This window comes from Kogia breviceps, chromosome 5, assembly GCF_026419965.1.
Source record: "Kogia breviceps isolate mKogBre1 chromosome 5, mKogBre1 haplotype 1, whole genome shotgun sequence".
In the NCBI taxonomy this organism is placed as follows: domain Eukaryota; kingdom Metazoa; phylum Chordata; class Mammalia; order Artiodactyla; family Physeteridae; genus Kogia; species Kogia breviceps.
The window spans coordinates 68,950,926-68,962,872 of record NC_081314.1 but is presented as its reverse complement, the minus strand read 5'-3'; the positions used below and the strand labels follow the sequence as shown (position 1 = coordinate 68,962,872).

The 11,947-nt window shown below is 47.6% G+C and overlaps 1 protein-coding gene across 1 annotated transcript in view; it reads left to right on the top strand.

Moving 5' to 3' along the window:
• Positions 1-6,781: 6,781 nt before the first annotated feature.
• ETV5 (ETS variant transcription factor 5) overlaps positions 6,782-11,947 on the top strand; it is a 56,411-nt gene continuing 51,245 nt past the window's right edge. The window contains exons 1-5 of the mRNA XM_059063735.1: positions 6,782-6,958; positions 10,081-10,199; positions 10,335-10,422; positions 10,555-10,602; positions 10,696-10,746. Coding sequence (XP_058919718.1) covers positions 10,155-10,199; positions 10,335-10,422; positions 10,555-10,602; positions 10,696-10,746 — 232 coding nt within the window. The 5' untranslated portion in view covers positions 6,782-6,958; positions 10,081-10,154. The remainder of the gene's footprint in view (positions 6,959-10,080; positions 10,200-10,334; positions 10,423-10,554; positions 10,603-10,695; positions 10,747-11,947) is intronic.

The following is an 11,947-nucleotide window of genomic DNA, read 5'->3' as shown; positions in this document are numbered from 1 at the left end:
GTGGGGGTGAGCTGAAAATGTTCTGTAATCTGGATGCTAGATGCACAGAGACGCTTGCTTTGTGAAAAGTCATCAAGCTCCACACTTACGATTTGTGTACTTTCCTGTATGTATGTTATAGTTCAGTAAAAAGTAAACAAACACACGAAATAAGCCACAAATGAGATGCCTGAGCATTCGCTTACATCAAGCTGATAATCCCTCTTAAGAGTCAGATGCCGAACTTCTAGTCTCCTAGATATCCAGCGATGGCCCAGCAGCAGGAGGTGGCATCTAAACCGTGGTCCCTAGTGGTTTTACGAGCACCTGTGTCCTGCCAGAGGCAGAGCCTGGCTGCAGTGCACCCGGCACCTCTGTGCTGCTGAGTAGCCAGAGCTTTCCTCCAGCCAAGTAGTTTGGCTTTTTAATGGGCGAGAAGGCAAAAAAGGGAGAGGAACAGGGGTGCGGAGAGGTTTTCAGGTGGGCTCTGGTTTAAATGGAAGCTGCCCTACATCCCAGAGCTTGGGGGCCAGAGACAGACTATTAGCAAGAATCTAGGTGGGGAAAGGTCAGCAGAAGCCACCTACTTGTTTTAAACATGCTGATTGTTTGGCTTCAGGTGGCAATAGGAGGGAAGACTGCTGCAGGGTGAACGGGCAGGCTGGACGCCCCATCTGAAGCCTTGTGATAGAATCCACACTGGTGGAGCATTTCACCTGAGGGCTCTATTACCAGTTGGGCAGAGTTGATCTTCCTTTTGTCCAACTCCAAATAAATACAGCCCCCTTCACAGGCCTGACAGAGGCCGAGCGGGGGTGGGCACTCACAAACCAAGTCAAGAGCTGAAAGAGCCACCACACGCTCTCCAGCTGCCACCGTGAAGCAGGCCCATGAGAGAATGCACCTCCCAGCCCCACCATCCCCTCAGCCTGCTCGCCCAGTAGGATGGTGGGGCAACTCCACAAGCCTTTCAAAGCTGGAGGAGGGCAAGTTCTAGGTTACCCTGCTACTCAGATTTCAGGGACTCAAATCTGAGCACATCCAAGCAAGGGTTAACCCCTGGCCATAGGAAACTCTCCACTAACGGCACAGAAGGAAGCAAAAAGAGGACTCCGAAAGGTCAAAATAGATTTTGCCAAGTCTACACATTCAAGTTCATCCACTTCCTCATTGGAGGGGGCCCTTTAGCTCTCACTCAGAACCCGTGGAGACCCGTTTCAAACTGCCTTGGTTTGTTGATTTCCAAGCACCGTGGTACGTCGGAGGCAGAAAATCCCAGCGAACATGAGGGGCCGCTGGAAAAGCGTGTTCTTAATGTATTGAGAAGTTCCGCTTGACAACCTACTATGGAAAAGGAGCAGGAAAATTCTAAAGATCAGACATGGGAGCCCCCAGAAGCCCAGCAACCTGAGGCTCTTTCATGCAGGGACCCTTCATGGGCCTCAGAGGTACAGCAGGATGCTGATGGGTGACGTGCTCAAGGAACAGGCAGGTCTGTCCTGAATGGCCGGACCCACGGTCTAGGAAGCTCAGGAGAGGCTGCAGAGTCACCAGGGAGCAGTAAAGATCCTGTTCTGGAGCTGGACTCCTTTCTGAAGGCAATAAGAAACCATGGGAAGTTTCCAAAGGTTTTCACCCTACGGTTCTGGTAAGGGTTGGGGCTTAAGGAAGAAATTCCTCAGAAGTCAGGAATCTAAGTATAACATGTGCCCCCAAGTTTTCTTGATAGTGGATGTTTTATAAAGTCTAAGTATTGAGAATTAGGAGAAAGAGGTAGGAGAGAGGGTGTCCTCAAGCTCAAGAAATGAGCCGGGAAAGGAATGAGGCCCCACTAGGCCAATGGGTCACAGGGTCAACCTATTGGATCAGAGGCCTGGCTTGTTCCTTCCTGACTGTGAAGCCTCAGACATGGTTTGTAAAATCTCACTTTGACCCTCTGTTTTCACATCTGCAAACTGGGTATTATCACCACCTCCAAGAAGGAATGGGAGCACTAAATGACAATGTATGTGAAGTGTCTTAGCACAGAGCCTGGCATCTAGGGGATGCTCAGTACAGGTAATTTCTAGTCTCTTTCTGCCATGGCTCTAATGAAGACAAATTCGAGCTGGCCCAAGGTAATAATTCAGAAGTCTGCCTGGATTTGCTGGAGCACGTTCCCAAGGAAGCACAGTGACTCTCAGGGGAATGGCAAGGAAGCAACCAGAGCCCCAAAAGGCAAGATGAGGGAAACCGACAGAGTTGGAAGGTGGCTGGAGCTAAGACTTCATAGTAAAGTGTTTCGGAGCAAGGATCCTGTACAAGATCTGCGATGGGCTCCTGACTCCAACTCTTACTGGCTATGCGATCTTGAGCAAGTTACTTAACTTCTCTGTGCTTCAGTTTCATCATGCATGAAATAGGGATAATAATGGTATCTACATCACAGGGTTGTTAAGAGAATCAAGGGGGTTAGTATAGGCAAAGCCCCTAAATGGCCTGGTGCAGTAACATGATTTTTTGGTGTCAGCTACTGTCACTAAGTACACACACCTTCTCTGGAGCAGAGACAGCCTGGCAGAGTGGTTACTGGCCGGACTCTGGAGGGGGTCCCATGGGTACAGTCTCCCTCTGTGTGCTAGCCATGTAGCGATTTATGTAACCTCCCTGCACCTAACCTTCCTCATCTGTGAAAAGTGTAGGTGATAATAATAGTACCTCCCTCAGAGGGCTGTTGTTGGGACTAAACGTGCTAATACATGTGAAGTGTTTGGAAAAGTGTCTGGCTCGTATTAAGCACTCAGTAAATGTCAGCTATTATTATTCCCTGACTACAAAGAACCCTGAAGACAATATGGCACCTATTCGTTTAAAGAGACGTTGAATCTAAAAGATTTTCTTTTCTTGCCTCAGTTTTTAGGGTATTTATATCTGAATTTTACAAAGGAAGGTGTGCCAACCAGATAGAATCCTTTATCCCTTGAAGACAAGAAAAACGTTGCTGCACCTTTTGGACTCAATTCTCGAGTCCCTTCCCCTGTACTATACGAGAATGGGAAAGGACCACCCCCTCCAGAGTCATGTAGCCCACACTCTCACCTCCAGACAGGGCCACACTCCCTGCAGCATTTCGATCAGAGGAAGGGAAGGCACTGTCCCACTGTGAGAGAGACCAAGTTCACCACGCTGCCACATTTCCCACTGCCATCTTGGTGATCAGCTCAAGGCAGGGTTACCTGCGTTATACTTTAACTCGCTTTTGGGTTTTAGGGGAAGACTTTAAAAGCAGTCCTCTAAAGGGAAACAGAAGCTTTCAGGCTGGGGGCAAGGGATTTGTTTTTCTATCCTTCTGTGTTATTCCTCTGAAAACACACTGCAAATCGAAGAACAAGGGGCTAGTTATCCTACTGTGATTGAGTTTTGCTGTTGCCAGAGAACAAAGGCTAGATTGACACTAGATGAATGTTCCAGAGGGCTGGTCTCTCTTTTTGTTATCTTTTCCAGTCCCGTTTCTCTCCTGAAGGAGAGGGAATGGTACATCAGAACAGAGGCTGGACAAATCCTCCAATGTAAGTAATGTTCTTAGGAGGAAAGACTCGATGTACTAAACAAAGAACTTCTAAATACCGACCCTTAACTCTTTTCAAAGGCAAAGATAATTCAAGAAGACGGGAGTGGGATGGGGACGGGAACGGGGGAGGTAAGTCACTAAGGAGAAGCAGAAGAAAAGAAGGAAGAGGTGTAGGGAAAAAAAACCATCATAAACACTTAACGGTAAGGAACAAACTCTGGGCCCAGGTGTCAGTCTGGCAAGGTAGTTCATCGTGAGTTATACCCTCACATTTCACAACAGAGGCAAGGTGCCTGGGCCCAGGGCCTGAACCCCTGTGCAACACGAGTCATAGTCTCAGAGCTGGAGCAATCCTCTGAGTTCATCTATGCCACCCAGTGCAGTAGTATCTCTGCACTAAATCTTTCTGCGTAAATGCCTCTTGTGACAGGAGACTCATTACCAGCAGCAATATTCCTTTGGGGGCCACTCCAAACATTCCAAAGTTCCTCCGAACCTGATACTGAGCTAAAAATCTGCCTCCCTGTGACTTCAACCAGTTCTGCCCTCTACCATTTGGGGTTCAAATGATATTTCCTGGTGGTTTCCTGAGCAACAAAGGCACATGCTAAGTCGGCCACTTATGGGCTCTGGAGCCTGCCTGCCTTAGTGCTTACCCAGGTTCAGAAACCTACAAGCTGTGCAACTATTGGCAAGTTACTTAATCTCTCTGTGCCTCCATTTCTTGTCTATAAAGTGCAGATATTAACAGTAGAGACCACTTCAGTTCTATTCTTATGAGGACTAGATGAGATAATCTGTAGAGAATTGTACATGGCATGAACAGGTTATACATTAAGTGAACTTCAGCTGTTGAAGTGGTACAATAGATGGTGGGCTCCTCCAGGACAAAGACTGGATCTTACTCATCTCTGTAACTTTTTTGCTGAGCACAGGGTTTGGCCGAGTATTGAGTACAAAATAAATGTTTACCGAATGACTAAATAATTAATTGGCAAGAGCTTTACTCTGATGTAAATCCCTCTATGATCTTGTGTCTGTGACAATCTTCTCATAAAAACCCCTCCCTCAACTCCTCCCCTCCCCCCAACTAAGCTGCTGTTTATCACTACTTAATCCAGAAATATCAGCTTTTCTTCCCAAGGTGTGATGGAGAGCCTTGGCTACAGGCAAAGGTCATCCAAGTCACACTCCAGGCCTCAAGTCCAACCCCATGGAGGAAGTCGCTGTGAAGTGTCCTGCACTGTCTCCCTATAGCCGGTGTGATGACGCACCAAGGTTTATGTGGCCCCATGGGCTGCAGGCCTACCAGGCTGAGGCCTGAAGACAGATTGAAGTGAAGAGGAATTCATTCAAAAGCTCTTCTGGAGAAACTAGATCAGAGACCAGGATGAGATGGGATGAGGTGGGGCAGGATGGGGGCAGACAAGCTGGGGAGGAGGAGGACTGGGGAGCCAATCTGGGCCCTGAGTCTGGCCAGGGAGACAGCTCTCAGCAACACACTGGGAGCACAACTGGGCTAGGGCTGTACTCTAGCCGCCAAACAGAAATGGCACTACCTGGAGAGGCACGAAGGGAAAGCTCCACTGGAGCTGGGGTAGGTAGCAAATTGCTCCCCTAGGAAATTAAATGTCATGGAACTGCTTGTTAAAAGTTCAGAGCGCTTTCCCACCCACCCGCTCATGCCCACCCCACTCTCATGCAAAGTCTCATGCCTGGTCAGCACTGGGCCTCTGAACTCCCGGTTTCCTTTGGTGAATTCCAACATTTCTTGGCTATAAACGACAGACCAAGAACCCATAAGTGGAAGCAGAAGAGAAAGTGGGCAAATTTTTACTTAAAATTTTTTTCCCAGAAAGCCACACTGCATTCCCCATGGTGGTGGTATGAGGCAGCCCCCGAGTTGCCTGGGGCTCCCTTTTCTAGGCGCACTCCCCTGATACTTGGCGTCTTTCTTCCCCACCGCCGGCACACAGGGGTGAACGGCAGGGCGCACGAACAGAACGAGAACAGAAGAGCTCCCTCACAAGTCCCAGCATCCTGGGGGAGAGCACAGAGCCGTCCCACGGCCTTGCAGGAGGGGGCAGAGGGGGCGGAGAGGGGAGAGGACTGCTTATTTGTTTCCTGGAACACCCTGTTAAGAATCTCAGCAATTGCAGTTAGTGCCCGGTCGTTTGGCAAGCGGAGTAGCTTCTCGTCGTTCCCAGCTGCACGAGATCTAATTCGCAAACACACCATCTTGCATTCAACACTTAAATGGAAAACAGCAGCCCCGGGAGGGAGGCAGGCGATCTAACTCTGCAGCCCGTTTCGGAGGGCTTTATGTTTCTATTTCTAGCTCTGCGGACTGGTGCAGTCCTCGGAGAGGATTTCTTTGAGCGCCGACCCTCCCTCATCTCGGGTCCAAAACCCACTCTGGCGGTTATAAACCGCAATTAGACGTGGGGAGAAAACGGGATTTGGTTGGGCCTTGGCCGACCAGTATAACATAGTAACTAAAATCTATTTGAGAGCTCAGATTTTAAAGGGAGATGCTGCTAATTCTTCCCCCACTGGAAACCTAGTTAAAGGAAATTAAGGCCTCTCTTAAAGGTAACTAAGATTAGAGCGCTCGGTTTCCGTTTTCTGTGTTTCTATGGGCCGAACGCCCAGGTCGGTCAGCGAGTTTCTCTCCGGGTGGAATGACGGATTCCTGTCGCCCGAATTCTAAAATGATAACTTCGCTTGGTGCTGCAGCTGCAAACGACTGGCGCCCAGCGGCCCAGTCCTGGCAGTGGTGTTGCTGGGGGTGGGGTGGGGGAGAGAAGTAGGGGTGAATGGGGAAGGGGAAAGAGCCAAGCCTCGGTAAAAAGTTGGGAGAGCTGCAGGGAAGGAAGTAACTGACGCTTCTCGAGGCCCTCGGCCCCTTTAAGTTCTTCACTGACTCAGCTAAGCTTCCCCCTCAGGTCGCGTTTTTTATGAATGAAAAACGTCCTTACATTCATTATATAAACAAGCCTGTGCTGATTGGCCAATGCCCCCCGGTGCATAAATTATGTAAAACAGACCCCTGAGAGGTGGGGAAGGACGCGCTGTTGACCAATGGGGACCGGAGTTGATGGGGCGGCTTGGCTGGATTTGCCCGCAGACAGGGTAAACAAGAGGTGATGGACAGCCGCTAGAGCGGCCTCGGGCCAATGGGAACGCTGCTGGGCTATAGCCGCGGGCCAATAGCAGAGGGCGGAGCGGCAGGCCGTTGGGGGCCGGGCCAGCGCTCCAGCCTGGTTGGCAGCTGCGGCGCAGAGTCCAGCGGCTGGTGCGCGGAGCGGTTCAGCGTCCTCGGAGCGGTTCGGCCCAGCCATTAGCCTAGGCGCCCAGGCCCGGTGCGCGCGTGCGTGAGCGCGCCTGCGCCCCGGGGCCGCTGCAAGGGGAGGAGAGCCGCTGCCTCAGGTGAGGGGGCGTCGAGGAGACAAGGGGGCTGAGGAGGGGGTGTCCAGGAAGGGCCCAGCCGGCGAGAGTTCACTGGCTGATTCAGAATCCTCAGAGTCCGGGTGCACTTTCTATTGAGGTTGGGTCCCCTTCCCTCCCGAGGCTGGTTACCCCCTCCTCCCGCGGCCGGGTCCGGTTCGGTTCCTGGGAGGCGTCGGGCGGGGGCGGCTAACGGTTCCGGAGCTAGCGGAGAGCGGGTTTCCGCACGTCGCGGGGGAGGCGAGCGGGAGCGCGAGGTGCGGAGGCTCCCGGGTGGAGATGGAGGGGCGGGGAGTTGCGGGCTTTACAGTCTCTGGAGACCTGAGAGCCCCGAGGGGACTTGGAGGCTCGCGAGAAGAGGCACTCGGCAGATCTTTGCAGGGGGGAGGAGGGGGCTGAAGCAGCTTAGGGGGAATGTTTGAGAGTGATGCACCCCCACCCCAGCACCTGGAGGGGTTAAGTGACATAGGCATGTGCAGCCTCCGGGGTTGGGGGTCGGCCAGGAACTTATGAAGGCCTTGCAAGTTTCAGGTTGTGGAAAGCGGACACCCAATCCCCCCACTCCCACCCCCAGCAGACTGAGGGCGTCAGGCTGCATGGCGATTCTCGAGAAATAGGAGAGCATCAGAACCGCGGCCTGGGGATGGTGGAAAAGAAAAAAAATGGGTGCGGAGGGCGGGGGATGGAGAGATGCTGGAGCCTCGCGCTGGATTTGGGATCTGACCGTGTTTTCAGAGGGGAGGGCACCTTTGGGGGAGCCGAAGTCCTGATTGAGGAGGGGTGCCAAAGAGATGTTTGGAAGGGTGTTTTTTTTTGGGGGGGGCGATTGGAGGCGGTTGGTAGCGCCTGGCGCCGCAGCTCGTTTTTATGAATGTGGGTGACTTTATGAATGAAGCGGGTTTCTTTCGTTGGCTCGCTGCTCCCTGCAGCTTTTTTTCTTTCCCTTTTTGTGAATGAAGCATTGAGCTTTCTTCCTAGGACGCTGGGGTGAGGGGCCTGCGTCGGAGGCTGGGCGAGCTTTGGGAGTGGGGGCGGGGGCGCATCTGAAGGAGTTTTCTTGAATGGAGAAGGCTGGGAATTGGGTGGAAGTGTGTCTTGTTTTGTGAATGGGGCCCAGTGAGAGGGATCCAGTTACAGCCTTTACCTGATGTGGCGGCCGCGGCTTGCTCTCATTCATAAAACCGGGCCCGCTGCGCGCCGCGGGGGAGGGGCCTCGATCGCGTCGCTGCGCTGTGTTAAAGTTTTTCCTGGGGGCCCCGGGAAGGGGGGGGGCACAAAGGAAGTGGTTTAAACTCCTGGATGAACTCGAGCCTTCCCTTCAGGCTTTAAAAAAAAAATTACACTTTGAACACGATTTTTCTAGCCCTTGAACTTTGAGAGCTGCGTTAAAGATCCTTGATCCCTCTTTTGGGTTCGCTTCTTTCTTTCATTTAATTTTTTGAAAGGTATTTCTGCTTTTCATGGTGAAGTATTTTTGCAACGTATTTCATCGTGAGACTCTGAAAATATCTCCCCCTTCGATCTCCTACCCGTTGTCCCCTTCTCCCAATAGACATTTACAGAATTTCTAAGGCCACGATTTATTTAATCTGACAGACTTTTGAAGGCTGCAGAGAACTCATTTTCTTGCCCCTCAACTCACTGCTGATGCCCCTCAGATTTTGTTTACGGATTGGTGACATTTGGGAAAGAAGCTTTATTCTGAACGTTTTAGCGCTGTTTGGAAGGCACGCAGGCAGGCTAGCCGAAGTGTTTCTCTAGGAAGTTATGAAGTGTGCAGTTTTGTTCCTCTCCCTCTTTCTCTTTGACTTGGAAAATATCTTATTACTTGGACCAAAGTGCTGAGAGGAGGCTGGCCGTGAAGGGTTTCCTCGTATCCTGCTAACTTCCAAAAATTGGATATGTTTCACACAGTGTGAAAAACAAATTGGATGGAATTGCCCACTGAGAAAAAGTTCCCTATCTAAAATTTGTATACAAGTTAAAGAAAAGATTTATTCTAAAGTGTTTTGCATTGCTTAGATCTGGGATGAGTGAAATTAATGTTTCCCCCATTTTGTTGACTTAACTGCGTTTTTGTTTGAAGAATAAAACTGTTCGGGAAAATGGCACTTTCCTAAAATTGTTAGTTTATATCTCTCAAATTAGAAAAAGTTCCTCCTCTCCATTCTGACCCCCAACCTCCCTTCCCAGCCCCAACACTTGAAAACAAGTTTAATTTTATTTTTTGGTCATGTTTGAGAAAAAATGATTTCACTATAATAAACTCATTTTTCTTTCCATGTATCTTTTGCTTTTAATGCTTTTTAAAGATCTGTGGTAGAGATGCATTTAAAATATGTGTAGTGGAATTTAGTTGACTTTATGTGTTACTTTTCATAGCTACTTTATTCTTTAAGAAGTTGGAGATATCACAGACATATCTGTAAATTGCCACAGAGGTATCTGTGACATTACGGACACTACAGCTGTTTGGACAGAAGGTTTAACTTTTAATAAAAAGTTGTGTATGACGATAAGTATACCACTGATCGTTGTATTCCTGGAACTATATTTAGTGTTTTACCACTGACCTAAAAATACTTTTAGAAACACTATGTATGTCAGATTCTTAATTGCAAATAATTTGGAATGCTTAAACCCAGTTTTTCTCCTTCCTGTCACTGTACTGTCAAAAATTAAATTATGTCTAAAAAAAAAAAAACCCTGACACTACAAATGCCCTGGGGAATAGTCTTATGGAGAGAATCTTGAAATCGCCCTTTTTAATGAAAATAAGGTCTTTTTTTTTTTTTTTTTTTTTTTTTTTTTTGGTAGAGGACAGGTAGTAGTAAACTTATAATTTTAATGATTAAATAAAAGAGAGAGAAAAAGATTAAAAGACTGACTAGGTGAATGGATTTGGCACTAAGTACACCATGAATCTTTGATGCCCTTAATCAAGCCCAGCGTTAGTCTTTAAACTTACACCTTGAAGTGGGCTTTAATTACCTCAGAGAAAGGTAGTGATTTTGCACAGGCCCTAAAAGGACAAGCAATATAAAATTACTTCATTTCTCTTTCTTTCCCCCTCTCGGTTAAAATCTCCCAAATTCATATTACAGGAGGACCCCTTTCCCCCCAGAAATTACTCAATGCTGAGACCTTCCAAAGTGACATTAGAGACATTGGAAGCACCATGGATGGTTTTTATGATCAACAAGTCCCTTTTATGGTCCCAGGGGTAAGTTTATGTGGCTTTTGGTTTGTTTTGTCTTCCCTCTTCGAACATGAGTCTTCTCCTTATTGGTTTATGGCACAACCCCCTTTGGACCCCTTTATTACACTTGAGTCTTCACTGTCTGTTGGCCTCTTTCAGAAATCTCGGTCAGAGGAGAGTAGAGGGCGGCCTGTGATTGACAGAAAGAGGAAGTTTTTGGACACAGATCTGGCTCATGATTCTGAAGGTAGTGAAGCTTTCCCCTCTGTTGTGGCTTGTTCACATGGCTCCCCGCGAAAGCTGCATGCAGCCAACTCTTCCCTCTTCTCCCTAGCAGAAGAATTCTCCTCATTCTGGTGTCTTCTGTTTTCAATTCCAGAGTTGTTTCAGGATCTCAGTCAACTTCAAGAGGCTTGGTTAGCTGAAGGCAAGTTTCTTGGCTGTCCTATTTTCCACATAAAACATTTTACTGTGCTTTTTAATAAAACTTAAAGGTCTAAAATAAAAATCTCTTTTCCAGCACAAGTTCCTGATGACGAACAGTTTGTCCCAGATTTTCAGTCTGATAACTGTAAGTACCTTTCTGGTGGTGGCACATGTGTTCTGAAATTGTTTGGTCTTGGATCATCCAAGTCTAGAATATTCTTTCCAGTTGTAGCCAGCATAATTGGACAGTGGAATGTGTTTGGTTTCTTTTAATAATTCATAATACCCCTCTGAATTTGTTTCATTCCTTATTGAAATTATTTCTAAAGTGCTTTTATTGTATTGCAGGTGAAATTTACTGAACATGATTTTATCTTAAAATGTCTTTTTGCCTAAGAATTTTGCAAGGCTTCAAGATCCAAATGATAAATTAATTGAAATATATAAGTTGTTGGACCAAGCATCCATAAATCAGTCATCCTTTTACAGTGTTTTTTTGGGGTTTGTTTTATAAATTAAATCCTTGATGCAAATCATGAGCCTGACTATTTTTTTCTTTTAAAGGTGCAGAAAATAGTTAATGGAAGATTCCAGTTAATTGTCTCTTCACCAAACATGTTGTCAATTTTGTTTCTAGTTCGAAGTTGATAGAAAGTGGTCACAGACTGACCTGATTTACACTTATTTTTCATGTAGTTGTCAGGACTTTATCATTCAGAGAAGAGGAAAAACTTTCTTAAAATGGTCTTTAAGTGCTCGTATCACTGAGATAACAAATGCGATGGGAGCTCAAAAGACGGCTCTCCGTGCTGGCACAGGCGCGGTTTGCATTACACTGATCTTTTGGGGCTGTCCTCAACAGGTCTGGAAGATTTTATGGTCCAGGAAGAGCTATCAAGGACAAAGCTGGCTGATGAAATTTGAGCAGCACAGGGCAGCTCTAGAGAGCATTAGTTACTGGCGAATGAGCAGGTTTAAGAGAGGCCTGGAGAAAAATGCTGCCTCTCTTGAGAGTTGCATCATAGAGAAATTCGTGTCTTAGTCATAGTTTATAATAGCAAGCACCTGAGCCAGGCAAGGATTCGATTTCTCATTTTGCACCAACACATTCTTCCCAGCTTTGTTTTATCTCGTGTGTGTGTTTGTGTTTGTGTGTGTGTAAAAATGCCACTGGGAGAGAGCATATCTTTGGGTCTAAGTAAAAGTTGGGTGTTCTAAATCAATAAATGAAAGACCAGAGGTACCAGCTAAACATTCTTTAATGATAGGCCTCGTATTCAAGGTGCAGTGCTGGGAAACTTTGAAAGGGAACAAACTGTAACCCACAGATGCATGGTTACTTTAGC